At 31.5% G+C, this 27,081-nt stretch overlaps 2 protein-coding genes across 12 annotated transcripts; one reads left to right on the top strand and one right to left on the bottom strand.

Moving 5' to 3' along the window:
* The first annotated feature begins 2,987 nt into the window (after window positions 1-2,987).
* LOC145193937 (uncharacterized) lies at window positions 2,988-16,858 on the top strand. 5 transcript variants are annotated; one of them, XM_090068087.1, is made up of 7 exons: window positions 2,988-3,114; window positions 5,495-5,609; window positions 6,360-8,264; window positions 8,409-12,176; window positions 12,268-12,327; window positions 12,751-12,796; window positions 12,917-14,414. In XM_090068087.1, exons 2-6 carry the CDS (start codon window positions 5,556-5,558, stop codon window positions 12,784-12,786), a joined length of 5,823 nt encoding a protein of 1,940 aa, XP_089924213.1. In that variant the 5' UTR covers window positions 2,988-3,114; window positions 5,495-5,555; the 3' UTR covers window positions 12,787-12,796; window positions 12,917-14,414. The 5 variants fall into 5 exon arrangements, with proteins under 5 accessions (XP_089924213.1, XP_089924210.1, XP_089924214.1 ...); XM_090068084.1 differs by lacking the exons at window positions 12,751-12,796; window positions 12,917-14,414 and adding an exon at window positions 14,749-16,858; XM_090068088.1 differs by lacking the exons at window positions 12,751-12,796; window positions 12,917-14,414 and adding an exon at window positions 14,635-16,858.
* On the bottom strand, window positions 15,891-26,866 carry LOC145193951 (uncharacterized). 7 transcript variants are annotated; one of them, XR_016445414.1, is made up of 13 exons: window positions 26,251-26,535; window positions 25,941-26,011; window positions 25,373-25,425; window positions 25,170-25,222; window positions 25,057-25,088; window positions 24,606-24,690; window positions 23,861-24,025; window positions 23,511-23,724; window positions 20,395-21,884; window positions 17,482-17,566; window positions 17,279-17,337; window positions 17,101-17,165; window positions 16,809-16,979 (listed from the first exon to the last, which is right to left on the bottom strand). XR_016445414.1 is itself a non-coding variant. In XM_090068091.1 (12 exons), exons 1-11 carry the CDS (start codon window positions 26,410-26,412, stop codon window positions 16,919-16,921), a joined length of 741 nt encoding a protein of 246 aa, XP_089924217.1. In that variant the 5' UTR covers window positions 26,413-26,533; the 3' UTR covers window positions 15,891-16,249; window positions 16,871-16,918. The 7 variants fall into 7 exon arrangements, 4 of the variants coding, with proteins under 4 accessions (XP_089924217.1, XP_089924219.1, XP_089924218.1 ...); XR_016445413.1 differs by lacking the exons at window positions 23,511-23,724; window positions 23,861-24,025 and adding an exon at window positions 15,891-16,249 and having other exon boundaries at window positions 16,871-16,979; window positions 20,395-20,445; XM_090068091.1 differs by lacking the exons at window positions 23,511-23,724; window positions 23,861-24,025 and adding an exon at window positions 15,891-16,249 and having other exon boundaries at window positions 16,871-16,979; window positions 17,315-17,337; window positions 20,395-20,445; window positions 26,251-26,533.
* Between the last annotated feature and the right edge of the window lie 215 nt (window positions 26,867-27,081).

Here is a 27,081-nt window from a genome sequence, read left to right as displayed (position 1 = left end):
TGTTTTTTGCATTCATTTTTAAATACACTTTTTTAGGAATGGGGCCCCAAATATTTTTCGGCTCTCGGCCCCCAAGACCCTTAATCCGGCCTTGGAAATTTGAATTTTAAAAGTTTAAATATCAACTTGGCAATCATATTTACCTATCTTTTGAAATATAGTTTAATAATTGGTTGCTATTTAAAGGGCGCACAGAAAAGGTAAGAAAACGGTGCAGTCGGAAAAGTCAGATTTGGCGAAAAAAATATTTTTTCAAAAAATTTTTACATGTACTAGTATTATCAAAATGTTTTGGTGCAAAACAAAATTTGTAATTAAGCCAAAATGTGTTGAAGGAGCTTATTTTGTTATTGGCAGATCTTTGAACTCTTTACCTAAGCTGAATTACTCAGCATCTTTTGAAAACAAAGCTGAATCGGAGTTTTGTTCCAAAACCATGACATATACTTAATTAGAACAAAGAATTGGAAGAACCTTTTAATAACGAGGGTTCTCGCCCTTATATTCTTCAAGTGTAAATGACGTGTTTTAGGAGCATAAATGAGACTTTGGGAGCATAAACGAGACTTTAGAAGCATAAATGAGACTTTAGGAGCATAAACGAGGTTTGAAAAAAGAAATTGGAAACCAATAAAAAGTTCATCTCTTATTTTTTTTTAATGAGCTGTCGATCAATAGAGAGAAATATCACAAATATTTTTCAGTAAATCAGACTGATTTTCTTCAATTCATGAACAACCATTACATACTTGAAGACGAAGAGCCTTTGTAACTGCTGGGGGGTTGACTTACATAGCTCATTTAAAACTTCCCTCCTCTCCCCCTCTACTTCATAATTTCCGGTTTTTCACCAACTTTCTGCAATCTCTATTAATTGGGTTGATGTTAAATGTCCTCACTCTCTTTATCAAACCAGCCTCAATTTATCAAGTTAGTTTCTACTTTTAACAAGTCTGTAAATTTGAATATTCAGCCCTTGTTGTGGTTATTTGAGATTCTTCAGCTATTAAATCAACTTTGACTCTAAGGGCCTGTTTATATGGAAAGCGGGCTGGCTCGTTTGCCGAGCCAGCCCGTTAGCCGAGATATCGACGTCATCAATGTTTTAACTTAATTTTATTTTGCGTTTATATGAATAAACGAGCTAGCCCGGATAGCGAGATCTCACTGTTTTTTGCCGAGATCTCGGCAAACGGACTGGTTAATTTCTTATATAAATTTGTACGCATGCGTATAAACTCTTACATTTTTTAAATTTGAAAGCTTCCGCGTAAAATAACAAATTTAATAACAAAATTGACAACTTCCGTGTACTTAAAATTTTAGTTGTTTTTCTTTTATATTTACCAAAGGTCCAGTATCTTTTAGGTAATATAAAGTAATAGCTACTTTTTTATCTGCTGATAGAGCTCTAGAGTTAGGCGAAAAAGGGTCAGGAGATAAATAAGGGCTTAATTCTGAAACCAAATTCATGAAAAGAAACCGTGAAAGGCTAAAATTTGTTTTCCATGCATCAATGGGAGCTACACCAGTTATTATATTATGCCACCATAAATCAGTTCTGCCAGTTTTAAACCAGCAACAACGATTTTTTCTTTTAAGGCACCTCTCTCTTGCTTGTTTCATCTTTTGAAGTGATTGTGATCGTTTTCGTAAAAGAATAATATTTAAAAAGTTATCAAATTTAAATTTGTAAAGCTTATATAACACAATTAGGCTTTTAAGAAGCATTATTTGTGTTATAATACCAGTTAAACATATTGTTAAAATGCATATACATATTGTTATTATTTTACCGATAAAGAGGCCAGCCCTGCTAGAAAAAGCCAGGCTGACCTCGATATCATTTTTTATTTTTTTGGCAAAAAATTCATATAAACACTATTTTAAAACTGGCTCGTTTTCCGGGCTAGCTCGGCAAACGGGCTAGCCCTTGTCCATATAAACAGGCCCTAAAATGGATAGAGGATTTGATTCATAGCATTTAACTTTGATTTGGTCTATTTGGAGAAAGGTAGCTGTTTTTGAAGCTGAAGACCAAAATAAATAGTTAAATAAATAACAGTTGACTTTCATTGCATTGAAAGAATATTTAAAAAGTTTTTGAAGAAGCCTTTTGTCATTTATTATTTTATTCCATATAGAAATTATTACATCTGTGTTTCGACTTTACATGAGTGTTAGCTTTGAAATATTTGTCAAATAACTCTTTGCACAATTGCCTCTATCGGTTTTGTATATGTTTATTTTTAAAAATTTATCAATAAAAAGAGAATTAATAAATTAACAAGATCAAAGAACTTTCTTTTAGAGTCTATAATATATAAAATATAAAATAAATTAATAAACAGTGGCGAGCAAAAAATATTTAGCTTACGATTAAAAATAAGCAAAACATCTCGAAGATTTAAAAAATTGTTTGCTCGCAACTCAAGTTTTTTTCTTACAAGCTTCCGTTTTTTAAAATAATTCAAAAGCTGTTTCTTACTTTTATAAGCAAAATATTATGGAACTTTATTAAATTTAAATTCACCGTAATTCGTGTTTTTTAACAATTCAGATTTTCTATGTTCCTATCAAAACATAGCTCGTTTTGGACAACAAAACATAATTTTATGCAAAGTCACTAAGAAGTGTTTTCCCCCCGACACTTTTTTCTAGTAAGCAAGCCAAACAGTGGTCCTCTACTGTCTGGATTGCATACTAGAAAAAACAATCATGTCTATTTATGGTACAATCTTCAGAAAGTCTCTGAAGTTTTCTGGAAACCCTGTTGTCTCGTATCCCTGACCAACAAAATTCTTGACTTATCCTGGACGACCGGTGACATCGTACAGTCTCAGCATGACAACGCGATGCACGACGACATGATGATGTTCAAGCACGTTCAAAAAAAAACTTAACAATAATTCAACTCAAACAGAATCGTCCATGCATAAAAGATCAAAAAATTTGCGTTTTGATTATTGGCTCTCACAGCGCCCTACAATTTCTGTTTTGTTTATTCGGTACAGACGAGTTAAAGCATACTCAAGCCATTCGAGTAGCCATAAACTTATACCACGTTATGAGATCTGAAAAAAGAATTTACAACGAAGTCAAAGCTAATTTATGGTAATCAGGTTGCATTCAAAATTGTTGTTTTCAAATTAAGTTGCTAAATGTTTTTCCAATTTTTCAGCTTTTTATTTTTTCATAGAGAAGTTTTTCTTGAAAACAAAGTAGTTTTAGCAGTAGTTTTTCTCATCTTTAAAACAGGATCGTTGTTGCTTTTCTAAAACAGGATTGAGGTTGCTTTTTTGGTGTAAAACATGCACGATAAAGACACTCCCTGAGCAATAAGTAACCGTATAAAATTTGATGAAAAAATAAAGATATTTATTTATAGGTTGAGGTCATAAAAAAGTACACTTAATTTTATAAATCTTTAAGACGTCATAAGTTTTAAGTTAAGAATGCTCTATTCAAAATTTGATTAACGTAAATTTAAAAATTATTGAATATACAGATATTAGGTCAAACCAAACTAGTTTTTATGTTTATATATATGTATTGAAAAAAGTATGTAAATTGTAAAATGGACACCGATGGTTTTACAATATTAAAAGCAAAAATCAAAATGTATGGAAATTTCTGTAAAGATTTTTTATGTAACGGTTGACCGCAGAGAGGGATGAGCTTGTAGTAACGCTACAAACAGGTTAACAACTTACTGCAAAACAGCATAACAAAAACGGAATATTTTCTGTTCCATAATTAATCCCAAAAATCTTTTTCAAAAAATTTTTGTGTGCCTTTTTTTTTTCTCTTTTTGAGTTAAAGACTTGATACGGGCTTTCTTTGGTTTTTTTCATTTTCTTTGGTTCGCTCGATACTCTACCCAATAGCTTGACTATTTTGAATCTAACTTTTCTAAATTTTTTTCTTCTCAATTTTTAGACTCTTTTTTGTAATTTCTGGCGAATACTATTACATAAGGGTAGTTACCAATCTTTCTCTTTCCTGATAATAATATTTAAAATTCACTACAGCTATGCCTCGCTCATTTTATCTTTTTTTCATCCTTGTCCACCTTGTGTGATTACATATAGGAAGTACATTTTCAACCTTTTAGCTACACTTTTTATATATCTTTTATAATACATTTTCCGTGCTGTTTTTTGTTTCAAACAATTGATTATGATTGACATCATGTTTCAGCTTATGGTTAATTTTTATTTGCACCGAAAGTATATCAATAAATGCTGCTTCAGACTTTTAAGACTGATAGCAGGATGCTCCAGATTGCTTTTGTAGAAAAAAGCCGTAAAATTGTTTTGGTCAAATGAATGTGTGCCACCTGTTAACAGCATTATGAATAGCTGATGTTTTGCAAACAGTTCAACGCCATTATAAGCAGGTGCAAGAATTCAAAAATATTTATGCCCAGATTCTTTTTGAGATTAGTATGGCAATCAATTCATGCTTATTCATGCCCAGATTCTTTTTGAGATTACTATAGCTATCAATTATTGGTAAAGTTGGCTTCAATCATCTCTTTGGTTACCCAAAAGTGCTTAAAACCAGGACGAAGAGCCTCATTTATCCACCCAGTTGGTGAGCAGTTGCTTTTGTAACCAACAGGTTACTCGATCCATTAAAACTTTAAACACACTCTTTCTCAGGATATATTAGCATTACCAGCATGTACACGCTACTTTATAAACTACAAGACTCTGCAGTTGATTTGCGCTGATTTACATCTTTGGCATCTTTCTTGCCTATTTAACAATAATGTAGACTAACTCACCTACTATGAAGGTGTTTATAAATTTATTCTCTAACTGTATTCTTAAACGTTTCAGCCACTAGCACATTAACAGACTTACAAATCCCAGCTTCTCGCTGGTCTAAAACTTCAGGCTTGCATATCGAAAAATCAAGATGTTTTTAATAAAATTATTCATCTATGAACTTTCGGTTTTACTTTAGTGAAAATATTTTGAACGTTTTTTGTTGTGCAGAAAGGCAATTTACTCTTCAGTAGTTCAGCGACCTAGCTTCTTGTACAATGCCTGCTCCAACTCTTGCTTATCATTTAAAACATTTTTGTAACTAAGCTTTGTATAAACGCTTTTGAAAACTTTTGATTTAAGTTCCCTCTCGATATCCTTTTTAATAAAACTTTCTTTACTGACATTTCTAACAATACATTGAACCTTCAGTCCCCTTCGCTGATTTATTCCGTTTTTTCTTTAGGCATTTTTAAATTTTGATACCTAATCTAAAATAATCAATTTTATATAAAAATTCTTTAGCAAAAGAAAAAAAAAAAAGAGGAAGAGGAGGTTTAAAAGCTGTAATAATGAGTTAAATTGTTTTAGTGTAAAAATCAATTAAAAGTATTTTGATCATCTCAAAAATACATTTTAACTGTTTAAATTTTTGAATTAATAAATTTTCTTTAATATTATTGTGAACTATAGTCATAGCAAAAGCTTTATTATTCTTTTAGCACAATCCTTGATTAAGTCATCAAGACAAATGGAAGAATTTCTTTTGGATATAGGTTGACAATGCAGACTTTATTTTATATTGTACTGGTGTTATGGTTTCATCAGACGCAACAGGTAAAAAAAAAATTCAATCTTTATAATAATTTTTATTTATCTTTAGAAACTTAAAAGATAATTTAATTACATAAAAATTTGTCAAACATGCTTAGTGACTAATTTATGAAGCCTGGTTTCTGCTGTCAACTTGTTCCAAAATTATTTGCCAGGCATAAAATGAATTAATTTGCATTAATGTGTTTTAGTTTTAAAAAAATAAATTCGATATTTTAAGGAAAAACTGAACTTTATAAATACTGAATGACAAATTACCGGCACCATAATCTTCCTCTTTACTTTGATAAGTTGTGAGTTTTGTTAATTTGAGAGTGTTGAATCCAAACCTGAAATCCATGTTACAAAGTGTAGACTTATGAATTTGATTTTTTGTAACATACACAGTTTTCGTAGGTGAAATTTTTAAAATTGTAAAAGAGATATAAAAGTAGCACGGGTGAATAATAAAGAAATTTTTGCTTAAATTCTTAAAATATTTCAACTACAACAAGAAAAAAATAAAATTAGAATAAATTTGCTGGGGAAAAATATGTTGACGGTGCTTCAATAATAACGCTTAAGCTGAAAATTCACGTAGCATAAATTTCAAACTCTTTTTACGTGAAAAAATCTAAAACTTTGGATTCAAAAAGGTGCAAGTAATATAGGTTCCACTTTTTTCAAATAGCATGGATAGATTCACTTTTTTCAAATATTAAATGCCTTTTAAAAAGTGCCATAAGAAACGTTATGCTAAAGTTTCCTCTTTAGGTCCATCAAGTTGGAATATTAAGAAGTGCCAGGTACCCTGCATCTTGGATAGGAAGACACAAAGTTAATTCAAGTTCAATATTTCTTTCAAATCGATTTCGACAAAAGTCTAATTTGCATGTTATCAATGAAAACATAGAAAATGATATTGACAATTTGTTAACACACAATATTGTAAATAATATTTCCCCAAAAAAAGAAACTACAGATAAAAAAAAGATTGAACTTTCTAATAAATTTGATACTAACGAAGGAGGATTTAACAAAGTTTTGTCAGGAAAATACATTTCTGTAACACCCAACAAAGTTGTAACGCCCAACAAAGTTGTAACGCCCAACAAAGTTGTAACAAATCAAAATGTTTCGAAAGAACCAGTTAACGGAAAACCTTACGAAGTTCACCATGGATATAGAAATGAAGCAACAAATTTTGCACCACAAAACCAAATAAAAACCAGATTTGGGGTTCCTTTCATTAAAAAAGATGTCTTCCGCAACGATATTGTTACACAAAAGATTGAGAAACATAAAGGACAACCAATTTCAAAGTTTACAGATGATGAAGATGACCACTTGGAAGATTCAGATTATGTGTCTAAAGCTCAAGCTATTCTAAATCAATATAAAGATATTGAAATTTCTGAAGAAGAAGAAGAAGCAGCAGCAGAAAAAAATGCTTCTATGAAAGAGGAAAAAACATCTACAATAAGTAGCAGTGACGAAGTTTTTGAAAAATCGCCGAAAAAAGTTGTGGAAGAAAATAGGAACATCGAGATAGAAAAGACAGAGGCTGGGATGAGTGACAATAGCCATATGCAAAAAGAAGCAAAAACTATGATCATTGCAAATGATACAAGAGAAGTAGAAAATACAGATAAAACAGGTAAAGATGACAGTCTTAACTTAGGTAAGCAAGACAACAACGAGACACGTAATGGTAACAGTTCCTTAACACAAGAAAATAAATCGGAAAATAATATTCAAAGTAACCAAATAAAAAATGAAAACAACAACATTGAGAAGTCAAAATCAGATTCTTATAGCGAGTTAGAGCTGGCTAATAAACTAAATGATCAGGTAAATGGTAGCGTATTGATAGGAAACGTAGGGCATCAGGAATCGGTTTATCAAAGTTCCACGCAAGTAAAAAAAAACACAGAAAATGCAACAAATCTAGAGCAATTAAAAAATCCTCTATCTTCCGATGTAGGGGATGCGATAAATAAGGGGGAGAGCGCCATAAAAGAAGAAACCAACGTTGAGATGAAACCGGAAAATAATTTAAGTTCTGCTGTCGGAGAAAAATTTAATGTCGAACACTCAGCAGAAAAAGAAAATAAAGAGTATAAAGAGAAACTGGAATTAAACGAAAATCAAAATTCTGATCTATTAAAAGACTATAAGGATGGAAAGGATGAAGATCTTTATCAGACACCTTCGGATAAAAAGCTTTTAACAAAAAACAAAAACGACAACTTAGAATTTCAAAAAGTGAATTTGTCAGGAGAAAATAAAACTACAGAGAAAATCGTTGCGACAGATAAACAGATATCGAGCAATGTAACTGTAAAAAGAGGATCAGCACTAACTTTTAGTAAGGTTGTTGCTTTAGAAAAAAAGCCTTCTCTTAGTGATGAAGACACAAAAAAAATATTGAGTGAAGAAGAAGAAAGCGAAAAATATGATCAGTTAGCGGAGCAACGTGTGCCGAAAGAAAATACATATGTTGATAACAGGAATTTAACTAGTAAGGGAGATTATGTTTGGCCAATAAAACCTGTAACAAAAGAAAGTAACGATGCGTTTGAAAATACTGCGGAAAGAGCGTACGCTTCTTTGGATGGTCCAACTTCGGATTCATTCTCAAATAAAGAAAATAATTCAAGAAATGTTAAAGAAGATGAAGTATGATGTTTTTAAACTATTTTGTTATTGCTGGGTTTTTTTTTTTTTTTTTTTGCGATTTGTAAAATTCCTTTTTCGTACATAATTTTATTTATTTATTTTTATTTATTTATTTAAAATCAATTTCAATTCAAAATAATTTAGATCTACGCTAGTATCGATAACGGTCTAACTCGAAACAAAACAAGCGAAGAACTTGAGCAGGCAAAAAGTAAAATGCTTTCAGAAGAAACTGAAGAGTGGCGAAAACATGTTTATAAGGAAGCTGACGAAATTAACTTGAAACGTAAGCATAAGAAGAAAATAATTGCTTGGGTTCCAGCAAGAATTACAAGAGACGGATCCGTTTCGAAAAAGGAACGCCTTTTTAGAAAGCAAAACCAGCTCAAACTAACTCCTATCGAAAGGAAAATGGCGGAAGTCCTTATTCTTGAAGGATACAATACCAGAAAGCAGCACGGAAATGTTTCGCCAAAACATAACAAAACAACATTAAAAAATAAAACAGTATTTTTTAGTAAAAACAACGTCACGCAGTTAAATACTTTGTCTGAAAATAGTTCTAAACAATCGACCAATCAACAAAATGTTTTTGTTACGGACAAGAGAAAATGGAAAGAGGATGTTAATAACATTACCAATAGGGAGCATGCATCAGTTGGTTCTGGTTATGTCATTAGACAATCAAATGTTAATTTTGTTAATCGTGGAAAACAATCAAAGGTTATTGCTGTTAATGCTGGTAAACCATTCAGAGCTGTACATAATTTTAATCAAACAAGAACAGTTAAAGCAAATAACTCAAAAGCTCTTGAATCTGATGTTTACGAAAACGAAAAATGTTCTTTAGATGACTACCTGTGTCATTCAACAGATGCGTCGTTAAAACGTGAAGAAATCGTCAAGCAAAGGAAAGTCATAGATGAAGCAGAATTAAAAAATGAGGAACGTATTGATCAAGAGACAGATATAGCACTTGTGCGCGCTAAAGAGCTTGCAAATGATGTTGCTCGAGAGCTGAATGAAACTGTTGATAGCAAAATGTATGAAACAGAGAAAGGGCGGTATAATGAATCAATGAAATTTCCCACCGTAAGTAACTTTTATGAAAACTCACAAATAAATAAATCACAAAACTTTATTCAAAATGAAAGTATTAGAAAAAACGAAGAACAGAGAAATACAAACTTTAAAACCAGTGAAAATGATGTCTTAGCAACTCATAACGAAAATGTCGCATCTGAATTGGCTGGTATTAACAACAAAAAAGTTGTGACAACAAACCCGACATCAAATAAGACTTATTTTGAGACAAGACACAAAGACCAAACAACTAGTAAAAAAGAAGACCAGATAGCAACAAACAGCGCGACTGACGATAAAATTTCGAATAATATTGATCGAATAAAACTTTCAAAACATACTGATGCAGTTCAACACAAGTTCAACGAATTAAAAGAAAATAGGAAAACTCAAAGGATTTCACAAGATGATCGTAATGAAACCATTAATGATAAACCTAAAGTAGAAAATATTGTCCACGTGTTTATAGAGAAGCGTCCTGCAAAAAATTTAAAGAAGCATCTTGGAAACTTAAAAGAAAAGGCAGGAATCATCAAGATGAACAACAAGATAAATACAAATCGCAGAAAAAAACTCTCTTTAGCCAGTAAGTTAACTGAAGAAGAAATAGAAAAACTTATAGTAGCTGCAAATGCGCTTAAGCACATTGATATCGCCAGTCTCATACAAGGAGGGATAAAGCCAAGTAAATCTCTTGTTTCAGCAAGTATAAAGCAAAAACATCACAATAAAAAGGTTGCTGAAAGCAAGCATTTAAAAAAAGCAAGACCGTTAACAAATTCAAAAGATCCCTCAAAATATCAGATCACTTCTAAAAATAATACAGCAACCTTAGAGGCTAAAATTAAGTTACCAAATAACGAAGAAGGGGAAACACATGTAAATATGATAGGAAAAGAATCTGCGGATGCAGGGACACACGTAATTAATATTACAGGAAACAAACCTTTAGACAAAGAGCTGCAGTTTCTCAATAAAATAGAAAGAGAAACAGCTGGTACAAGATACGAATCTGTAGATATAGGAATGAATCAAACAAATAAAATAGAATCTGCAGATAGAGAATCAATAAAGGTGAAAAAAACAGAAAATTTTGAGCCAACAGAGAAAGAGGTAAACCTTATGGAGAAAACATATGAAATAGAAAAGCAAATTGCTGATGCAGAGAATAAAAAAGCTAAGGCAGAATACGAGAAAAAAAAGGCCGAAGACCAAATTCTATTTGCAGAAAAACAGAAAATCATTGCCGAAGAACAAAAAGCAATAATTGAAAAAGCAAAGCAAAATAATATTAATAAAAATTTAACCAGGATCAACGAGAGTAAAGAAGCATACGCAGACCAGAACCGAGAAACAGGGGAGCAAGAAAAATCAGCTGCTCTTCAGAATGATGCACTGGCAGAGCAAAATATACGGGTCGCTGAATTACAGATAGAAAAACTACAAGAACAAAATGATCGGGTAAATTTAAACGAAGCCAAAAGTCAACGAAAACATGTCGATACTCCTATTTTAGAAACTTCTTACTTAAACACGAGTATTAAAAGAAACAGTACAACAATTAGTATTTCGTCACTTCTAAAACCAGAAATAATACAAAAACTTAAAAATCTACTTCCTTTAACGACCTCAAGCAAAATGGATTTTTCGAACGTTGACAAACTACATGAAAATACACCTTCGATAGCTCACGTACCAATCGTGTCAATCTTTAATTTACCTTTCCCATCAAGAAATATTGATAATAAAGTGTGGAACTCTACGCTGAAAGACGAAAAAGAAAAACCCTCTAAATCACTTATTGACTCTGTGAGCAAAGGAGAATTCAATAATTCTTCTAATTTACAAGATGGCGATATTGCATCGTATTCGGTCCAGCAGCCTTCTGAAACGGAAAGTCTTTCAAAGTTGATTCGTTTAATGAACTTGGAGGAATTTAGTTTTGTTCAAAATAAAGATAATAGTACTTCATTAAACTTGTCCGTTCCAATCGAAAGTAAAATTTTTCCAGATTATCAAAGCGCTATGATCTCACCTCAAAGCTCTTTGTCTTACAATACGTCGGTTGTTATGGAAAATGTATCAAATAATGACAACAATTTACAATCAGTTGCATCCCAATTTACAAATGTGACTCAAAAGAATATTTTTTCAAACTCCATGTTGGAAAAAGAACTTTTGGAGTTAGCTCCTATAACAAATGCAATTCCTCCTCCTAGAAAAAATATCGCAGAAGATTCCGATTCGCAGAAGATTCCGATTTCGAATAAAAAAGTGTTTCCTTTTACACAAGGTGCAGCAGCAGAAGGAGTAGAAGGCGTAGCAGCGGAGATAGATGATCGCTATCAAACAGCATCTTCAGTAAACGAAGCTGCAATACAATCGAATAGTTATCCAAGCCCAATAATTGAATCCAGAAAATTATTTCAAGCAAAAAATGAAACTCTAAATATGGTTCCTACAATTCTTGAAAATGCTCTAAGATCAAGTTTCAACGGCAGTCAGAAAAAAACAGGAGAAGAAATTTTTGTCCTCGAGAAAACTAAAAATGTAGACTTAGCAAACCCACCATCAAATGTGGCGCTACCGGATTACGTTATTAAGTCAAAGACAAGAGAAGCTACGCCGTCTCACCGCGGTGCCATGTTGCTCTCAGCAGCCATAGCAAACGTTACAAACTTGTTGTCCGAACAAAAAACAAACAATGATATTGCCTGGAAACAACACAAGCCTGATGCTGACGAGCAAAATTCTGTAAAAGAACTCACGAAAGATGTTAGTAGCGCCATGGAAGAATTAGAAACATTGATGAAAGAAAAAACCGAAGCTGTAATACCATTTTTGACTTTTTTTATCCAAAACAAAACAATTTGAACCATTTTTAAAATTAAATTTTTAGTTTTTCTTTTTCACTGCTCAGGTTAATAAAGTTGTACGACAGAAAGAACATATTTCTTTAAAGGTTGGACATTCTTCCCAGGTATATTTTAAAGAATTTATTTAAGTTTATATAACTTTATATAAGTTTATATAAGTTTATATAATTTCTGACAACCACTTACATATATGTGTATGCGTGTGTGTGTGCGTGAAAAAATATTATATAAAAATGAATGAAATTTAGGGATGGTCCTCGAACTCTAAGGTTTCAAAATATTTTGGTATACCATACGATAGAAAAAAATGCAAGATTCAATTGGTCATTTTATTATGTTGTTTAATTTTTATTTAACAGAATATATAGAATGTTCGAAGATTTATATAGTTAGAAGATTTATATAGTTAGAAGATTTATATAGTTAGAAGATTTATATAGTTAGAAGATTTATATAGTTAGAAGATTTATATAGTTAGAAGATTTCGAGTACAGAGTCTTTTTATTACAATCTGGATATTGTCGTAGGTGCACGGAGACAACTTGAAGAAGGAATTACAATAGTGCCTCCCTGGTAGTTAACTTTTTGTTAAATTCTTGAATGAGGGCCATAACTTATTCAGCCCTGTTATTGATCACAATCCTTTGATGATGCTCAAGACTTTCTGAAATGATTGAATTTCCCCTCTTTCAGATGGGTCCCTGTCAAGGAGTGTGTGAGGAAGCTCAAGCTACTGAAAACATTGTTTTTGTTGGTGGTACAAAACAAATTCGGGCACTATCCGGGCCTTATGATGGATGAGAAAAGCAAAAGTCGTCCATTCACAAAATCCTCTCTTTTATCATGTCATCATAGTAAACTGACTGGTTACGGAAAAGCCAGATCTTAATTACATAAGATTAAGAGACACATTAGTTCATCTGTTGAAGCTGGTTAAAAATTCTTGCAATCAATGTACCGCCAGTGGTCCCGAAATTGTTTATACAAAAAAACTTTGGGACCAGTTGATTCACTATTTTTTGCCTCGATTGCTTCACCAGCTACTAACTCCATTTATATGATGACAGCATTTCAAGAATTGTAAATCTTAGCCAAGCTTTTGCTCCAGGATACTGTAAGTTCCTGATTAAAGGTCAGTGTTGGATGCTGTAGTGTAAAAGCACAGCGCTAACACCCCACTTATTCGATTTAGTTTTGGCCAGTTCTTCATGCAAGCTTTGGAACGCCAAGTAGCTGCTCCACTCAAAACACCAGATATTAAAACTGGAAAACGGTTTACATGAATTGTGGAAGTCCATCATTTACTTGCCATCCCAATATACTGTTAAAGATAAAGTAAGATTGAACTCGGATTTTAATTGGCGTGCTATAATAGCACAATGGGCGGCCCCGAAACAGTGAACGGTACTTCTATTGATATTCAAATCAATAACTGCATACCCAAGATATTACGCAACTTTATTCAAAATGGTGGCATTTCTTAATGAAAGGTTTGTTTAGTTGAGAACAGTCGACAGTCTAGGCAACATATTTTTTAATTGCACTCTATTTATGGTTGGAGCACCAGTAGAAGCACTTACGATGGCTAGAGGATCATAATCTTCTTCAACACAAATTGATGGAGAGGAATCAGATTCTAGCACAGCCTTGCTGGTCGATGCATCGATATCTATTTGTAATCGTTGGAAACGTTCAAATTCAACATTTAAACGCTGTAAGGAAGTTTGAATCATGTCAAGTGCTCCCATCAAGCCTGGTTGTCCTTTTTCCCTCTAAGCTACAAGGAAATCCTTTTCTTCTCGAATTGTGATTAGCATAAGAGTATCCGCATGAGCAATAACAAACAAGAGACCAACTAGAGCCTTCTAAATTGTTTATGAACAATTTCTCCAACTTCTGGATAAAATGCTGCTCAGCGCGAACCGGATATTCGACCTTATTACATTATGTTGCGAAAGTCTGAACACATCGTAGATTGGCATCTTTAACTGTCTTTTTCTCAACCTTGTGAAGATGGATGCATTTCCTGTTTGTACAAACAAAGCAAATAAACGTTCTGCTTTTGCGTATTTGCATGATATAGCTTAAAAGTAATTATTGTTCTGTGTAAAAAAGGTGAATTATGAATTGATTGACTACAATCAATTAATAATCAATATGTAAGCTTTAACACTGAAGTCGATTACAACATGTTACACTATTTTAAATCTTAAACTTAGAGGGGCCACCTCTAATTATAATCTTAAACTTAAGGGCACCATCTCTGAAAATTTTAACTTAAGAGGGCTATCTCTAAATATATATATATATATATATATATATAGTGTACTTTTTGGTCTTTTTTCTATTTTTATTAAAATTGTTTTCCTTTTTTTTATACTTTAAATAGTTCGAATTTTTGTTTGTTTTAGTAAATACTCTAAAACGCAAACAATCCATTCGCCCCACTTATCACAACCCATTCGCCTCACTCTATAACACTCATCAAATATAAGCATCAAAAAAAGTGTTTCGCTTTATAACAGGACGAAGACATTGTAGAGAGTGATGAATTGAACGCAATTAAATCAGACAAACCAACCGATTCTAGTTTGATATTGGCGCAAAAAAAATCGCAAAAAAATGATTTCTCGACACTTTTAAGTAAACGGAATAAAACTGAAGAGGATTATTCTCAAGAGGAAAGTTTTACGAAAACTCAAAACGAAAGCAAACAGCTTCTCAAAGACAAAATAAGAAAATTTATTGAAAATCTTAAAAGTAAATTAGCGAACGATGAACTTAAAAAGTTTGTTAAGGCAAGCGATTTGTTAACAAGAAAATTAAAGCGTTTACAAAGTGAAAATAAAGATTTTGAAACTGATAAAAGTAAAAACTTTAAAAATAACTTAACAAAGAAGTGGGATTCAGACACTTCGGATGACATTTACGCAAAAAGTAATCAAGATACCGATGATATAGATTTTGATAAAGAAAATAATCTTTTAGAAAGCAATCCGAACAATTTAAATGGTGGGCAAAAAACAACCCAATCGTCGACGGTAACAAATTCTGACAAAAAAGTTAAGGTGATTCAAGTAAATTATAGCACAAATGACGGAATGGCTCCAATTTTAAATGAGAGCGTTAAGCTATTTAGTGAGCAGTCCTCAGAGAATTCTAAAAACGTTGACAATATAACAGCAATGAATAGTGCATCTACTGGTGCGGATGGCAACAGAGATTTTGTACCAGGTTTCTTTTTCTTCAACAAAACGGTTTTTTCAAACGAGGAGGTTGAGACCACTAATGCTATTCGAAAGTATTTGAAAGAAAACGTTAGACAACGCAACATACCAACGTTGCTTGCAGAAGAACCTGCAAGCGATATCATTAACGAAATAAAAGCTGACATTATGAAACAAAAGTACGTCAACGATGAAATTTTAAAACAAAATAAATTATACTACGCTAATAACTTAACCGATTCAAATGAAAGTGAAACGAAAAAGATAAAAAACGAAACTGTCGATGAAGCAGAAGAAGGATACGCACAAGCAGGCGATGCGCGTGATATGCCAACACCCACTACCTTCGAGACAACAACACGCTCTAAATTAGAAGAGGGAAAATTAAAACAGAATCTTTCATTTGAAAATGAAAAACCAAAACAAGAAAATAACGAAAATTTTGTCGAGCAAAAATATTTAAACGAAGAAAAAAATACGATCACTAATTTGACCGAAAGAAAAATTCCTGCTTTCCCAAACAACGTCTCTGAGCAAACGTCATCTGCTAAAGATGCCGCAACGGTTTCGAGCGAAGCGTATCAAAACTCAATTCAAACGAAAACTATAAAAGATAACTTGACTACTTCTGACTACAGCAGTGATGCTAAAATCCAAGAATATTCTTTAATCAACGTAACAACTTCAAATCCGGATTTCAATATTACGACAACAGTAGATCCGTATTCGACATTCAAACGGGAAAAAATTGGTAACAGAAAATCTTTCGTGTTGAGACCGAATCTAGACCAAACGTCCCCTAAAAAAAGTAACGAGAAAAACAAAAGAAAATTTTTATCGAATAGAGCATATGTTGTTCCTCTATTTACTGGATCAAAACACAACTTTGACATAACCAATAAAAACAAGCTTCAAAGAAACTGGCCTCACCCTATTTCCAGCGTAACATCGCAGCTTAAAAATGTGAAATATTATCCTTTTAAAGTTAACCCCTTTATAAGAGATAATACTTATCTTAAACCTTTTCAGCAACAATTTTTACAACAACAAGCTGAAAATCCATACTTGCTTCAATTACACATGCAACACGCTTTACAGAATCAAAGAAAGTTGCATGCTCAACAAAATCAAAATAAATGGAAGCAGTATGCAATCGCTTTACAAAAACAGCGCCTACAGCAACAAGCAAGAAGAGCCAATTTGTATCAGCGATACAATTCACAAGTTTCTCCTCAATATTATTCTAAGACCCTGATCGCCAGAAGAGATCAAAACATGAGATCTCCGTTTTTTTACCGGACATAATCATAATTGAAAATATAACTTTTCGCTGGATTTTTGTAATACATTAAAACCTCTTTTTATATTGTATTTTTCATCTTTTTTTTATTAAAACAAAAACTTGAAACCGTTTTTTTACTTCGTTCGATTGGAAGGTTTTAACAAAATTCTTTCTTTTTATGAAAAGTCACGGCAAATCTATAACTAATTCGTCATCTTCTTCTTCGGTCGAAGTACCAAGACGAGAACTGGAAAAGATTAAATTAAAAACAACGTTAATCACGACGTAAAAACTTTTTACTTAAATGCAAGTTGAAAAAAATATTTTGAACGAAGATTTGAAAAAGAAATGAGTTAAAAACTGAAAACCTAGCTTCCATAGCCTCTCTTATCTGTCCAATATCTTTGCCTCCAGTCGGTGGGTATGCTCGTTTCTGAATGAAAAATGGACGAAGTATAAGCAAAGAACAACATTAAAAAAAAAAGATCTAAAGTTATAAAGATTTAAAAGTTATAAACTTCTATTTCAAAGTTCCTATTTCACTACCGGTAAAAGTATCGTACGTCACAAAAGTGTTCTTACCACCGATGACTTTTTTTGCGAAACTAAATAACAAATATTTAAAATAAAAATTTTTCCAAAAATAGCCGAAAGTAAAATCACCAAGAGTAAAAAGGAACATATTTGTAATGACTAAAAATCTTTCTTCAATTATTTTAACTTTCAAAAATTTTAACAGAAATTCTCACTATTGTTATCAACCATTTGCTGCCTGTGGATGAAGCAGATTCCTGATCTTACTTTTGTGCTCACTAACTTTGTGCATTGTTTACCCTAAAAAATTTGATAACAATTTTGGCAGAAAGAATGAAAAAATAAAAATAAATAAAATGGAAAAACACAATAGAACAGACTTAATAGGGCTGAGTAATTAGGGTTATAACGTTTCAAATTTTCAAATGGCTTTACAAGGTGAGCTTTTGTATAGAAATACTACATTTAACAATCAGTTTGATTGTTAATAACTTTCCCCAAGAAGCTAGAGGGGTAAAACAGGGTAAGGCTTTTTAAAAATTCGTTTGCCAAAAAAACCAACACTATGATACTCGTACCTTCAATAGTGAGAAACCATTTACTTAATTTAGAGGAATAAAGGAATTGCATGATGAATATCAACAAAAATAATATTATTTTAAAAACATGTTATACATTCTTGTTGGAGAAATGCCTTCAAATATCTCATATACTTTTGTTCAAAAAAATTATGAAAGAAAATCTATGAAGATTTGATACAGGAATTCAACAAACTGATAAAAATATAAAAAATGTAGTGGCACAATTAAGCTCCTATTTGAACTGAATAACATGTTAAGATATTTCCATTGATAAACTTAAAATCTTTGCCAAATAATAATAATGCCAGGTGGAATTTACATTGATAAATTTAAAATTTTTGCCAAGCACTAATAAAATGGGAGGTGAAATTTACAAACAATCTATGCACTAATAGCATACACAGATTGTGTCAAAAAAAAACAATTGTTTTAAAATTTTTGGTTTTGTAAAAAAACAATTGTTATACATTTTTTTTTGTTTCAAAAAGTTTCTCTATATGTTAAAGATTCAGTGAGTAACAGCCAAACTGACCATTTAATCACCAAGAAGAATGCCAAAGAAGTCTCTCATCAAATCAGTCAAATATCTAAGCCTCTTACACAGGTTATGGTTTTTGGACTCTAGCTCTTAAGGAGAAAAGAAACCATCTGTCTTTCTTAAGTCAGGCTTGAGAAAGGGTGCTAATCTGAACCAGGTTTTGAAGGCTCATATTCCTTGGATTGCTGCCACTTTCTGTGATCCACAGAAAGTGCTTTTTGTTCCAGATGGCGCTCCCTGTTATTGATTAAATATTGCAAAAAACTTTTTATCTATAGCTTTATGTTAAAATTTTTTGACAAAATTAACAATACATATTGAAATATGGAAACTAGAAGTCAAAATTAAAGCCAACATGATGTAATATTTTTGAAATTGTTGTTGCTTTTTAAATATATTTTACACTTAAGTTTTAAATAATATTATTCACTACCTTTTGATAAACAGTCTACATTTGTTGAATTATTTACAATTAAAGTAAAAACATGCTTTGAAGTTAGCAAAAAAAAAAAAACAGTTGAGCAAAAATTCAATTAAAATCCAAATTCTTTAATTAATATGTAGTAAAGAATACACTAATTTAAAGTAAATATTGTGGTGATATTTATACAAAAACAAAAAATTCATGATGGTTATGGGCAGAAAGACACATAACATCTTGATTAAATTGGATCTATTTTATACAGCAACACCATTGAATACAATGTAAAACAAAATGTAACATCACAATTAGAGGACATTTAGTAGAAGTTGAGAAGAACACCAAGAAGTGCAACTTTTTTGAAAAAGTGTAAAAGAAAAAGAGTTTCACCATAATTCAACATGGTCAAATAAGAAATGGGGCATTATTTTGTGGACAGATGAATATAAATTTAATACTTTTAGATCAGATGTTTACCATTTTTACCAACTTAGAACAACATGCTGTTACTTTAGGCATATCAGCAGGATAACAATCTTAAGCATGTGACATCTAAAGCTAAGAGATGGTTTCAATATAATTTCATAAGAAAATTGGATTAGCACAATCCCCAAATTTAAATCCAATAGAAATCATATGGAAAATTGTGAAAGATGGGTTAGTAAAACAAAAGGCTCAGAACAAAAAAGATCTTTGGGAGGTTGCAAAAACAGCATGGTATGCTATTCTGTTATCAGCATATAAAACATCTGCTAATAGCATGCCTAAAAAGCTAAGTGTAGTAAAAATTAAAAAAAAAAAAGTAACAAAATATTAATTTTTTTCACATTATCAATACTTTAATTCTTTTGTATACAAAGAATGAATTTTTTAAAAAATTTTTTCCTGTATAAAACTAAGTTAACAGTTTCTGTATTTATTATCATTTCCAATAAATTTTCACAAATTTTTAACAAACTATTACTTAGATGAGAACTGAAGAACCTTTTTAAAAATATGATACAATATGATAAAACACTGAAAACATGAAGAAAAATAAAAAAATCACTTCAATGATTGTCAATTACTGACTGTAATTGACAATCATTGAAGTATCACTGTGTATTTTTAAATAGGTAAAATGTTAGATTTCAAAAATATATTCATATTGCTATATGAGGAGTGTTATTTGGGAGTCTGATAAGAGACTGTATTTTTTTACAGAAACCACTGGAACATTGATCTACACAATTGATAGTTTGAATAGATCTTAACTAAATACTTGTAAATATGTTTTTAATGGTTTTAATAATGATTTTTGGCTATTTGTTGAAATTAATCCAATATTAACAATTTAATATTAATAAATGCAAAAAATAGAATTATTACGAAGAGAAGGCAACCTAATTAACATTTGTGTTTGTTGCAAGAAAATTACAGAGACTGAGTAATTCATAAAGAAAAGAGCTATGGAATATATACTTTAGTTTTGGAATTCAATGATATAATAAAGACATTTAAAAATTAGACAAAATGCATGAACATTATTTTAAATAAAGCCTTTTTTTCAATATAATTCGCACTTTACATTCAAAATTGTAGCGCTTACATTCTCTGTGTGGCGGCAACGCTCCTTTTCCACATCATTAATACAACAGCTCTAAAAATAAAAACAGTTTTTAAACTGCTAAAAAATACAAATCTTTGAAATGGACCATCCAAAAAAGTATTTTCAATAAATTGATGCATTCTATTTTTAAACTACTTGGGAGTTGAATCCTTAAAAGTAGTAAAATGCCTTCCTGCTTCATTTTTTATTATAAACCTCAAACTATAAAAAAATGCATGAAACTCATTACTACTTAATGAAATCCTAAATAAGGAGTTTGGAGGTCAAATATAATTTGTTTTTTTATAGTTACTTTTTTAATTTATAATAACTCACATTTTTAAATTTGTTACATAATAATTTTGATCTTTCTTTTTAACCTTGTTCTGAAAGGATACAAATGTTTGAAAAGCTCTTTATTAAAATTACGTGTTTTAATACAAATAAAAAATCAAACTTATAAAATAAAATCAAATTCTTTTTTCTCCAAAGCAAACAAATGCTGGAAGTAGTCTTTCCCCATCATCTGTATGCTCCTTTTTCTCTTAAATCTTGACCATGTTGGTTAACTTTACACGAATACTTTCATGGGTTTGTTCAGTTACCCAATCCATGACACTATAGAATGTGGACTTTCTATGTTGTATTTCTTTATCTAATTTTACAGCATTTTCTCTTGTGTTGAAAGAAAAAAAATCTTTAAACTTTTTATTACTTTTTTGAAACCAGGTTGTAAAGTGCAAAAATCTTTTAAACACTGAACAAGTGTAATTTAAAATGTAGATGATTTTAACATGTTTTCATCAAGAGGATCCAAGTTTTATTTTATTTTTTAGAGTTGCTTCCATTCCATTCTCTACACTGGTAACCTCATTAAATAACATTTATAGCCAATCATCAACCCTCACAATTTATCTAACAGAAAGTTACCTAACAAAAAGTTATTAAACAAAGCCAAATAACAAATGAAGTTGGGGTGGAGTATACAAATCCAGATCAAGATACACAATTTGAGAGCTGATACAGCTCATAAAAACTTTCATGGATGATTTTACTGATTGTTCTCTAAATATTAGTACTAATAACCAATACTTGTTCAGGAATAAATCTAATCTATTTTCTTCATCATAATTAAAAACATTGATGATAATTTTAAAAAATGAACTTCCACCATCAATGAAGTCCTGATCAAGGCTGAAGTTGGATCTAAACTACAAGATTTTACAAAATCTGATGAACATATACAAGGTGTTGTAAAATTATTTGGTTATTAAAGTCAACAAATTCACACTTTTGCATATTGTAATAACTGGAAATATAATCTTCTTGTTCAGAAAGGTAACCAAAAGGCTCTAAGTTTAATTCCTAATCCTTTACATAGAGTGGCAGCTCTTTTGTTTTGTGATTTAACACAATTTTTAACTGCTTGATTATTTCTAACAGTAGCTGCTGAAATGAAATTCTCTTTGACTTATTTTCTGAACTTTTACCTGTAAATAAAGAAAAAGTAGATCCATCAATTAAATTTTCTGTACACATTTTATTTTTTATGATTCCAGAAACAACCTATATAAAATTTTTACTTCAATATCATTGCATAAAAATTCAAATACTTCTTTACACACACACACACACACACACACACACACACACACACACACACACACACACACACACACACACACACACACACACACACACACACACACACACACACACACACACACACACACACACACACACACACACACACACACACACACACACACACACACACACACACACACACACACACACACACACACACACACACACACACACACACACACACACACACACACACACACACACACACACACACACACACACACACACACACACACACACACACACACACACACACACACACACACACACACACACACACACACACACACACACACACACACACACACACACACACACACACACACACACACACACACACACACACACACACACACACACACACACACACACACACACACACACACACACACACACACACACACACACACACACACACACACACACACACACACACACACACACACACACACACACACACACACACACACACACACACACACACACACACACACACACACACACACACACACACACACACACACACACACACACACACACACACACACACACACACACACACACACACACACACACACACACACACACACACACACACACACACACACACACACACACACACACACACACACACACACACACACACACACACACACACACACACACACACACACACACACACACACACACACACACACACACACACACACACACACACACACACACACACACACACACACACACACACACACACACACACACACACACACACACACACACACACACACACACACACACACACACACACACACACACACACACACACACACACACACACACACACACACACACACACACACACACACACACACACACACACACACACACACACACACACACACACACACACACACACACACACACACACACACACACACACACACACACACACACACACACACACACACACACACACACACACACACACACACACACACACACACACACACACACACACACACACACACACACACACACACACACACACACACACACACACACACACACACACACACACACACACACACACACACACACACACACACACACACACACACACACACACACACACACACACACACACACACACACACACACACACACACACACACACACACACACACACACACACACACACACACACACACACACACACACACACACACACACACACACACAATAATTAAAAATGTCAAGTGCTCACACACACACACACACACACACACACACACACACACACACACACACACACACACACACACACACACACACACACACACACACACACACACACACACACACACACACACACACACACACACACACACACACACACACACACACACACACACACACACACACACACACAATAATTAAAAATGTCAAGTGCTAAGTAAATAATATTTTACCTGCTCAGCTTAAGATAACCAAGGATGAAGATAACCAAATACTAATGTAATATACAGCAATTGGTGGTGGTTACAGCATTGGTGGTGGTTACAGCATTGGTGGTGGCTACAGTTATGAGAGGGGCCACAAGCAAGATATGTAAAGCAAGAAGAATGTAAGTTGGATTCAGATTTAGGTACATCTTGAAGAGGGAGACTGGCACTAATGTTATTTCTCAAAATAAATTTTTTTAAAAATAGCATTAGTGCAATAATTTTTTTTCAACCAAATTAAAAGTACATTCAAAAGTTAAAGAAATAGAGTAAAAATAATGAAAATGGTAATGCAAAATTCATTAAATATTGAATACTTTAGCTCCTATTCATCATAAGGATTGTCCCTATCTAAGTCTATACAGATTTCTTCTGTACCCAGGGCAAACAACTTTTTAACGACTTGGGTTTTTATCCATCATTTTCTCAGCAACAACACATGGAATTTATAGTTAGTTAAGAAAAGTAAAGTTACAAGATATCTAAAGTAAAGTTACAAAATATCTAAAGTAAAGTTACAAGATATCTATCTGCGATTTGAAAATTATTAAACTATGGAAAAGTTAAATATTATCTCAAAAATTAAGTAGTTAAGGTGGTATAAAGGGTTATCCTACCTATTTTAACATTAAAGTAACTGTATTTATAATTTTTAAATATCTATATAAAGGAAAAAAAACTGTTGTTTTTAGTGCTAAAAATAATACATTAGAAGTTCAAGGACCAGCAGAAAATTAAGAAGTTTTATTACAATTTTAGAAATCATTTAGATCTTAAATAAAGAATTGCTTTGCATTTTGATTTCAGAAAGACTTTTTTCTGAAACTATATGTTAATATAAAAACTTATATTTAAAAGAAAAGTTTTGGTTTAAGTACCATAATATAAAACTAAAAAACTTTAAAAAGTTAAATAACTAACTACTTGGTATCTGAATAATGGTTTGTGCTACAAGAAACGTTTCTACAAACTTTTCTTTTTCAACCTGCAAAATATGTTTGTAGCAACTTCTAAAATATGTTTGTAGCAACTTCTAAAAGACAACAAACTCCAAAAACTCACTTTTTTTTTAATTTTTTCTGAAGATTTGTTGATTGATTTTTCTGAAGAGTTAACAATTGGTTTTTCTGATGATCTTTGAGAAGAACTAATATAACAAAAACAATTTTAAAGTCATATAAAATAATGTAGGATTTTATTTCTTTGAAATGAACAACTACAGTACAATCTTTCTAATTCGAATCTCCTTAATTCGAAAACCTCCGTAATTCGACTAAATGTAAAGTCGCCGTGAAATGCGCTTAAGAAACTCTTTTGTTTAACTTTCTATAATTCAAAAATCTCTCTAATTTGAACTTTTATTTTTCCACATGAAGTTCAAATTAGAGAGATTGTACTGTATTTAATAATTATTTTAGAAAATAGAGAACTGGATTGTGTTCATATAACTATTTTTTGCACTACTCAACCAAATTTATTGTGATAAGCAAATGTTTTAATAAAAAATACTTACTTTTTCTTTTTACTTTTTGTCTTGATTTCTTTCTGTAAAAAGAGAGAGAAATAAACAAACAAAAAAAAAACACTAGCATAAAGCATTTATATTTATTTTGAAGAAAAAAATACCTTTTGCTGGACTTCTTCGTTTTCCTCCACAGATGAATCAGTGAGTTCATCATCTGAAAAACAAATTAAAATATTCAGAAGAATAATTTTTTCTTCTTTGGCATATTTTCTTAATGATGTATAACAGCAATTATAAAAATATCATTTTTAAAATAATATTGAAGATTTCAAACTTTAATAACCTTTTAGAAAAAAAGTTTTACCTGATGATGAAATTGATGGTTTTTCATATTGGAGAAGCCGGTCCAAAAGGAAGCTGCAATTAAATGTTTGAAATTAAATACATAAAAACTCAACCTAAAATAGTTTATTAGGGTAGAGAAAGCTTTATTTGAGGAAATTACATTGGTGTTATATAAATAAATAGAATTATTATTTTAAACTTTATAACTTATCTATCATTAAATATACTGTTTGCAATATAAAAAAAGTAGAATAATTTTTACTAATCAGTCTAAAATCAAATCTATCAAATGAGACAAGTGTCTAGTTTTAAGTACTCTTATGATTTCACAGATTACTCTTTCACATGAAGAATATAATGTAAAGATTTACATTATATTCTTCATGTGAAAGAGTAATCTGTGAAATCATAAGAGTACTTAAAACTAGACACTTGTAACAGTTATTGCAATATTGGTAGATACCAATATTGCAATAACTGTTATTATAAAAAAATTACTATGATAACAAAATGTTATCTTTTAAGGTACATGTTCTCATAATACTTCATGTTGTAATACAGATGTTTTAAAACTAGACATAAAAAACCTCTTATCCCTGGATGCTCTAAGGCATTTCTTTTGTACTTTTCGAAGTTCTTCATGGAAACACTCTTGCTCCTGTAAAAAAATTTTAAAGTTGACACTTTTTTTTCTTCAGATTGTTTAAATAAAACAATTTAATTTGAAGCATTTATTAAAAATAAAAAACAAATTGCTGTTTCTTTGTAAGTAAAGCTTTTTAATATTATAGAAAATAAATTTAGTATACATGCATATATCCATGTATGCATGCATAAATGCAAACATACACAAACGTACACTCACACACGCACATACATACATACACACAAACTTACATACAAAAGACTGCTTAATTTTCTTTTTAAGTTTCTGTATTTATCTTTATAATTTATCCGAACTTCATCATTGATATCCTTTTCTTCTTTGGGAGCTATCAAATTCTTAGCTAAACTTGTGTCCTCAGAGCACATTACAGTATTATCAACACTACTACTCATTTTAAAGCAGCTACTTAAAGAGAAAAATGAATAATTAAAATACGTCTATCTATGTCTTAAAAGTTAGATTAATTAAAAATGTAATCAAAAAAGCAACAAAAAGGGCAACAAAAAGGGCAACAAAAAGGTCTAAGTAAAAAGTTTTAGTTAACCTTCAGTGTTTTTTTTCTTCCATAAATAATGAACATAGTGCCTTTTAAACCAGTCAATTGAAATAAATCAAATTTAAGCTAACATATTTAGACATACAAACTTATAGGAATCCAGTAAAAAATTAACAATACCTCACATACCTTAAATTATTTTGTTTCAATCCTTCAAGGCATAGGAGAGAATTGCTATTTAATTTATTCCTTTAAACTTATTTTTAAAAAATAATTGCATATGAATATTAGAGATTTGTGGATCTTTTGTGCAAAAATTTAGAAAATACAAATTGCGAATGTCAAGACTTAAAAATATGCTACTCCTTAACAAATTCTTAGGTGCAAAATAGGTAATTTTTTAAATGGAAAATACAAACTACAGACTTTTAGTGCTCCTTTGTTAAAAAGAAATATAGTGTTAATCTTTTCAATACTTTTGTACATTTACTTTAAATGAATCCTGTATAACTTTAAATCCACATTCAGCACAAAAAATTGAACACTGAGTTGGAGTTGGTTGACT

The sequence above is a fragment of the Hydra viridissima genome, unplaced genomic scaffold (assembly GCF_058129835.1).
Source record: "Hydra viridissima isolate aposymbiotic clone 2 unplaced genomic scaffold, HvirCarnegie_v1 scaffold_12, whole genome shotgun sequence".
NCBI lineage: Eukaryota > Metazoa > Cnidaria > Hydrozoa > Anthoathecata > Hydridae > Hydra > Hydra viridissima.
This window is presented reverse-complemented; position numbering and strand designations above follow the sequence as displayed.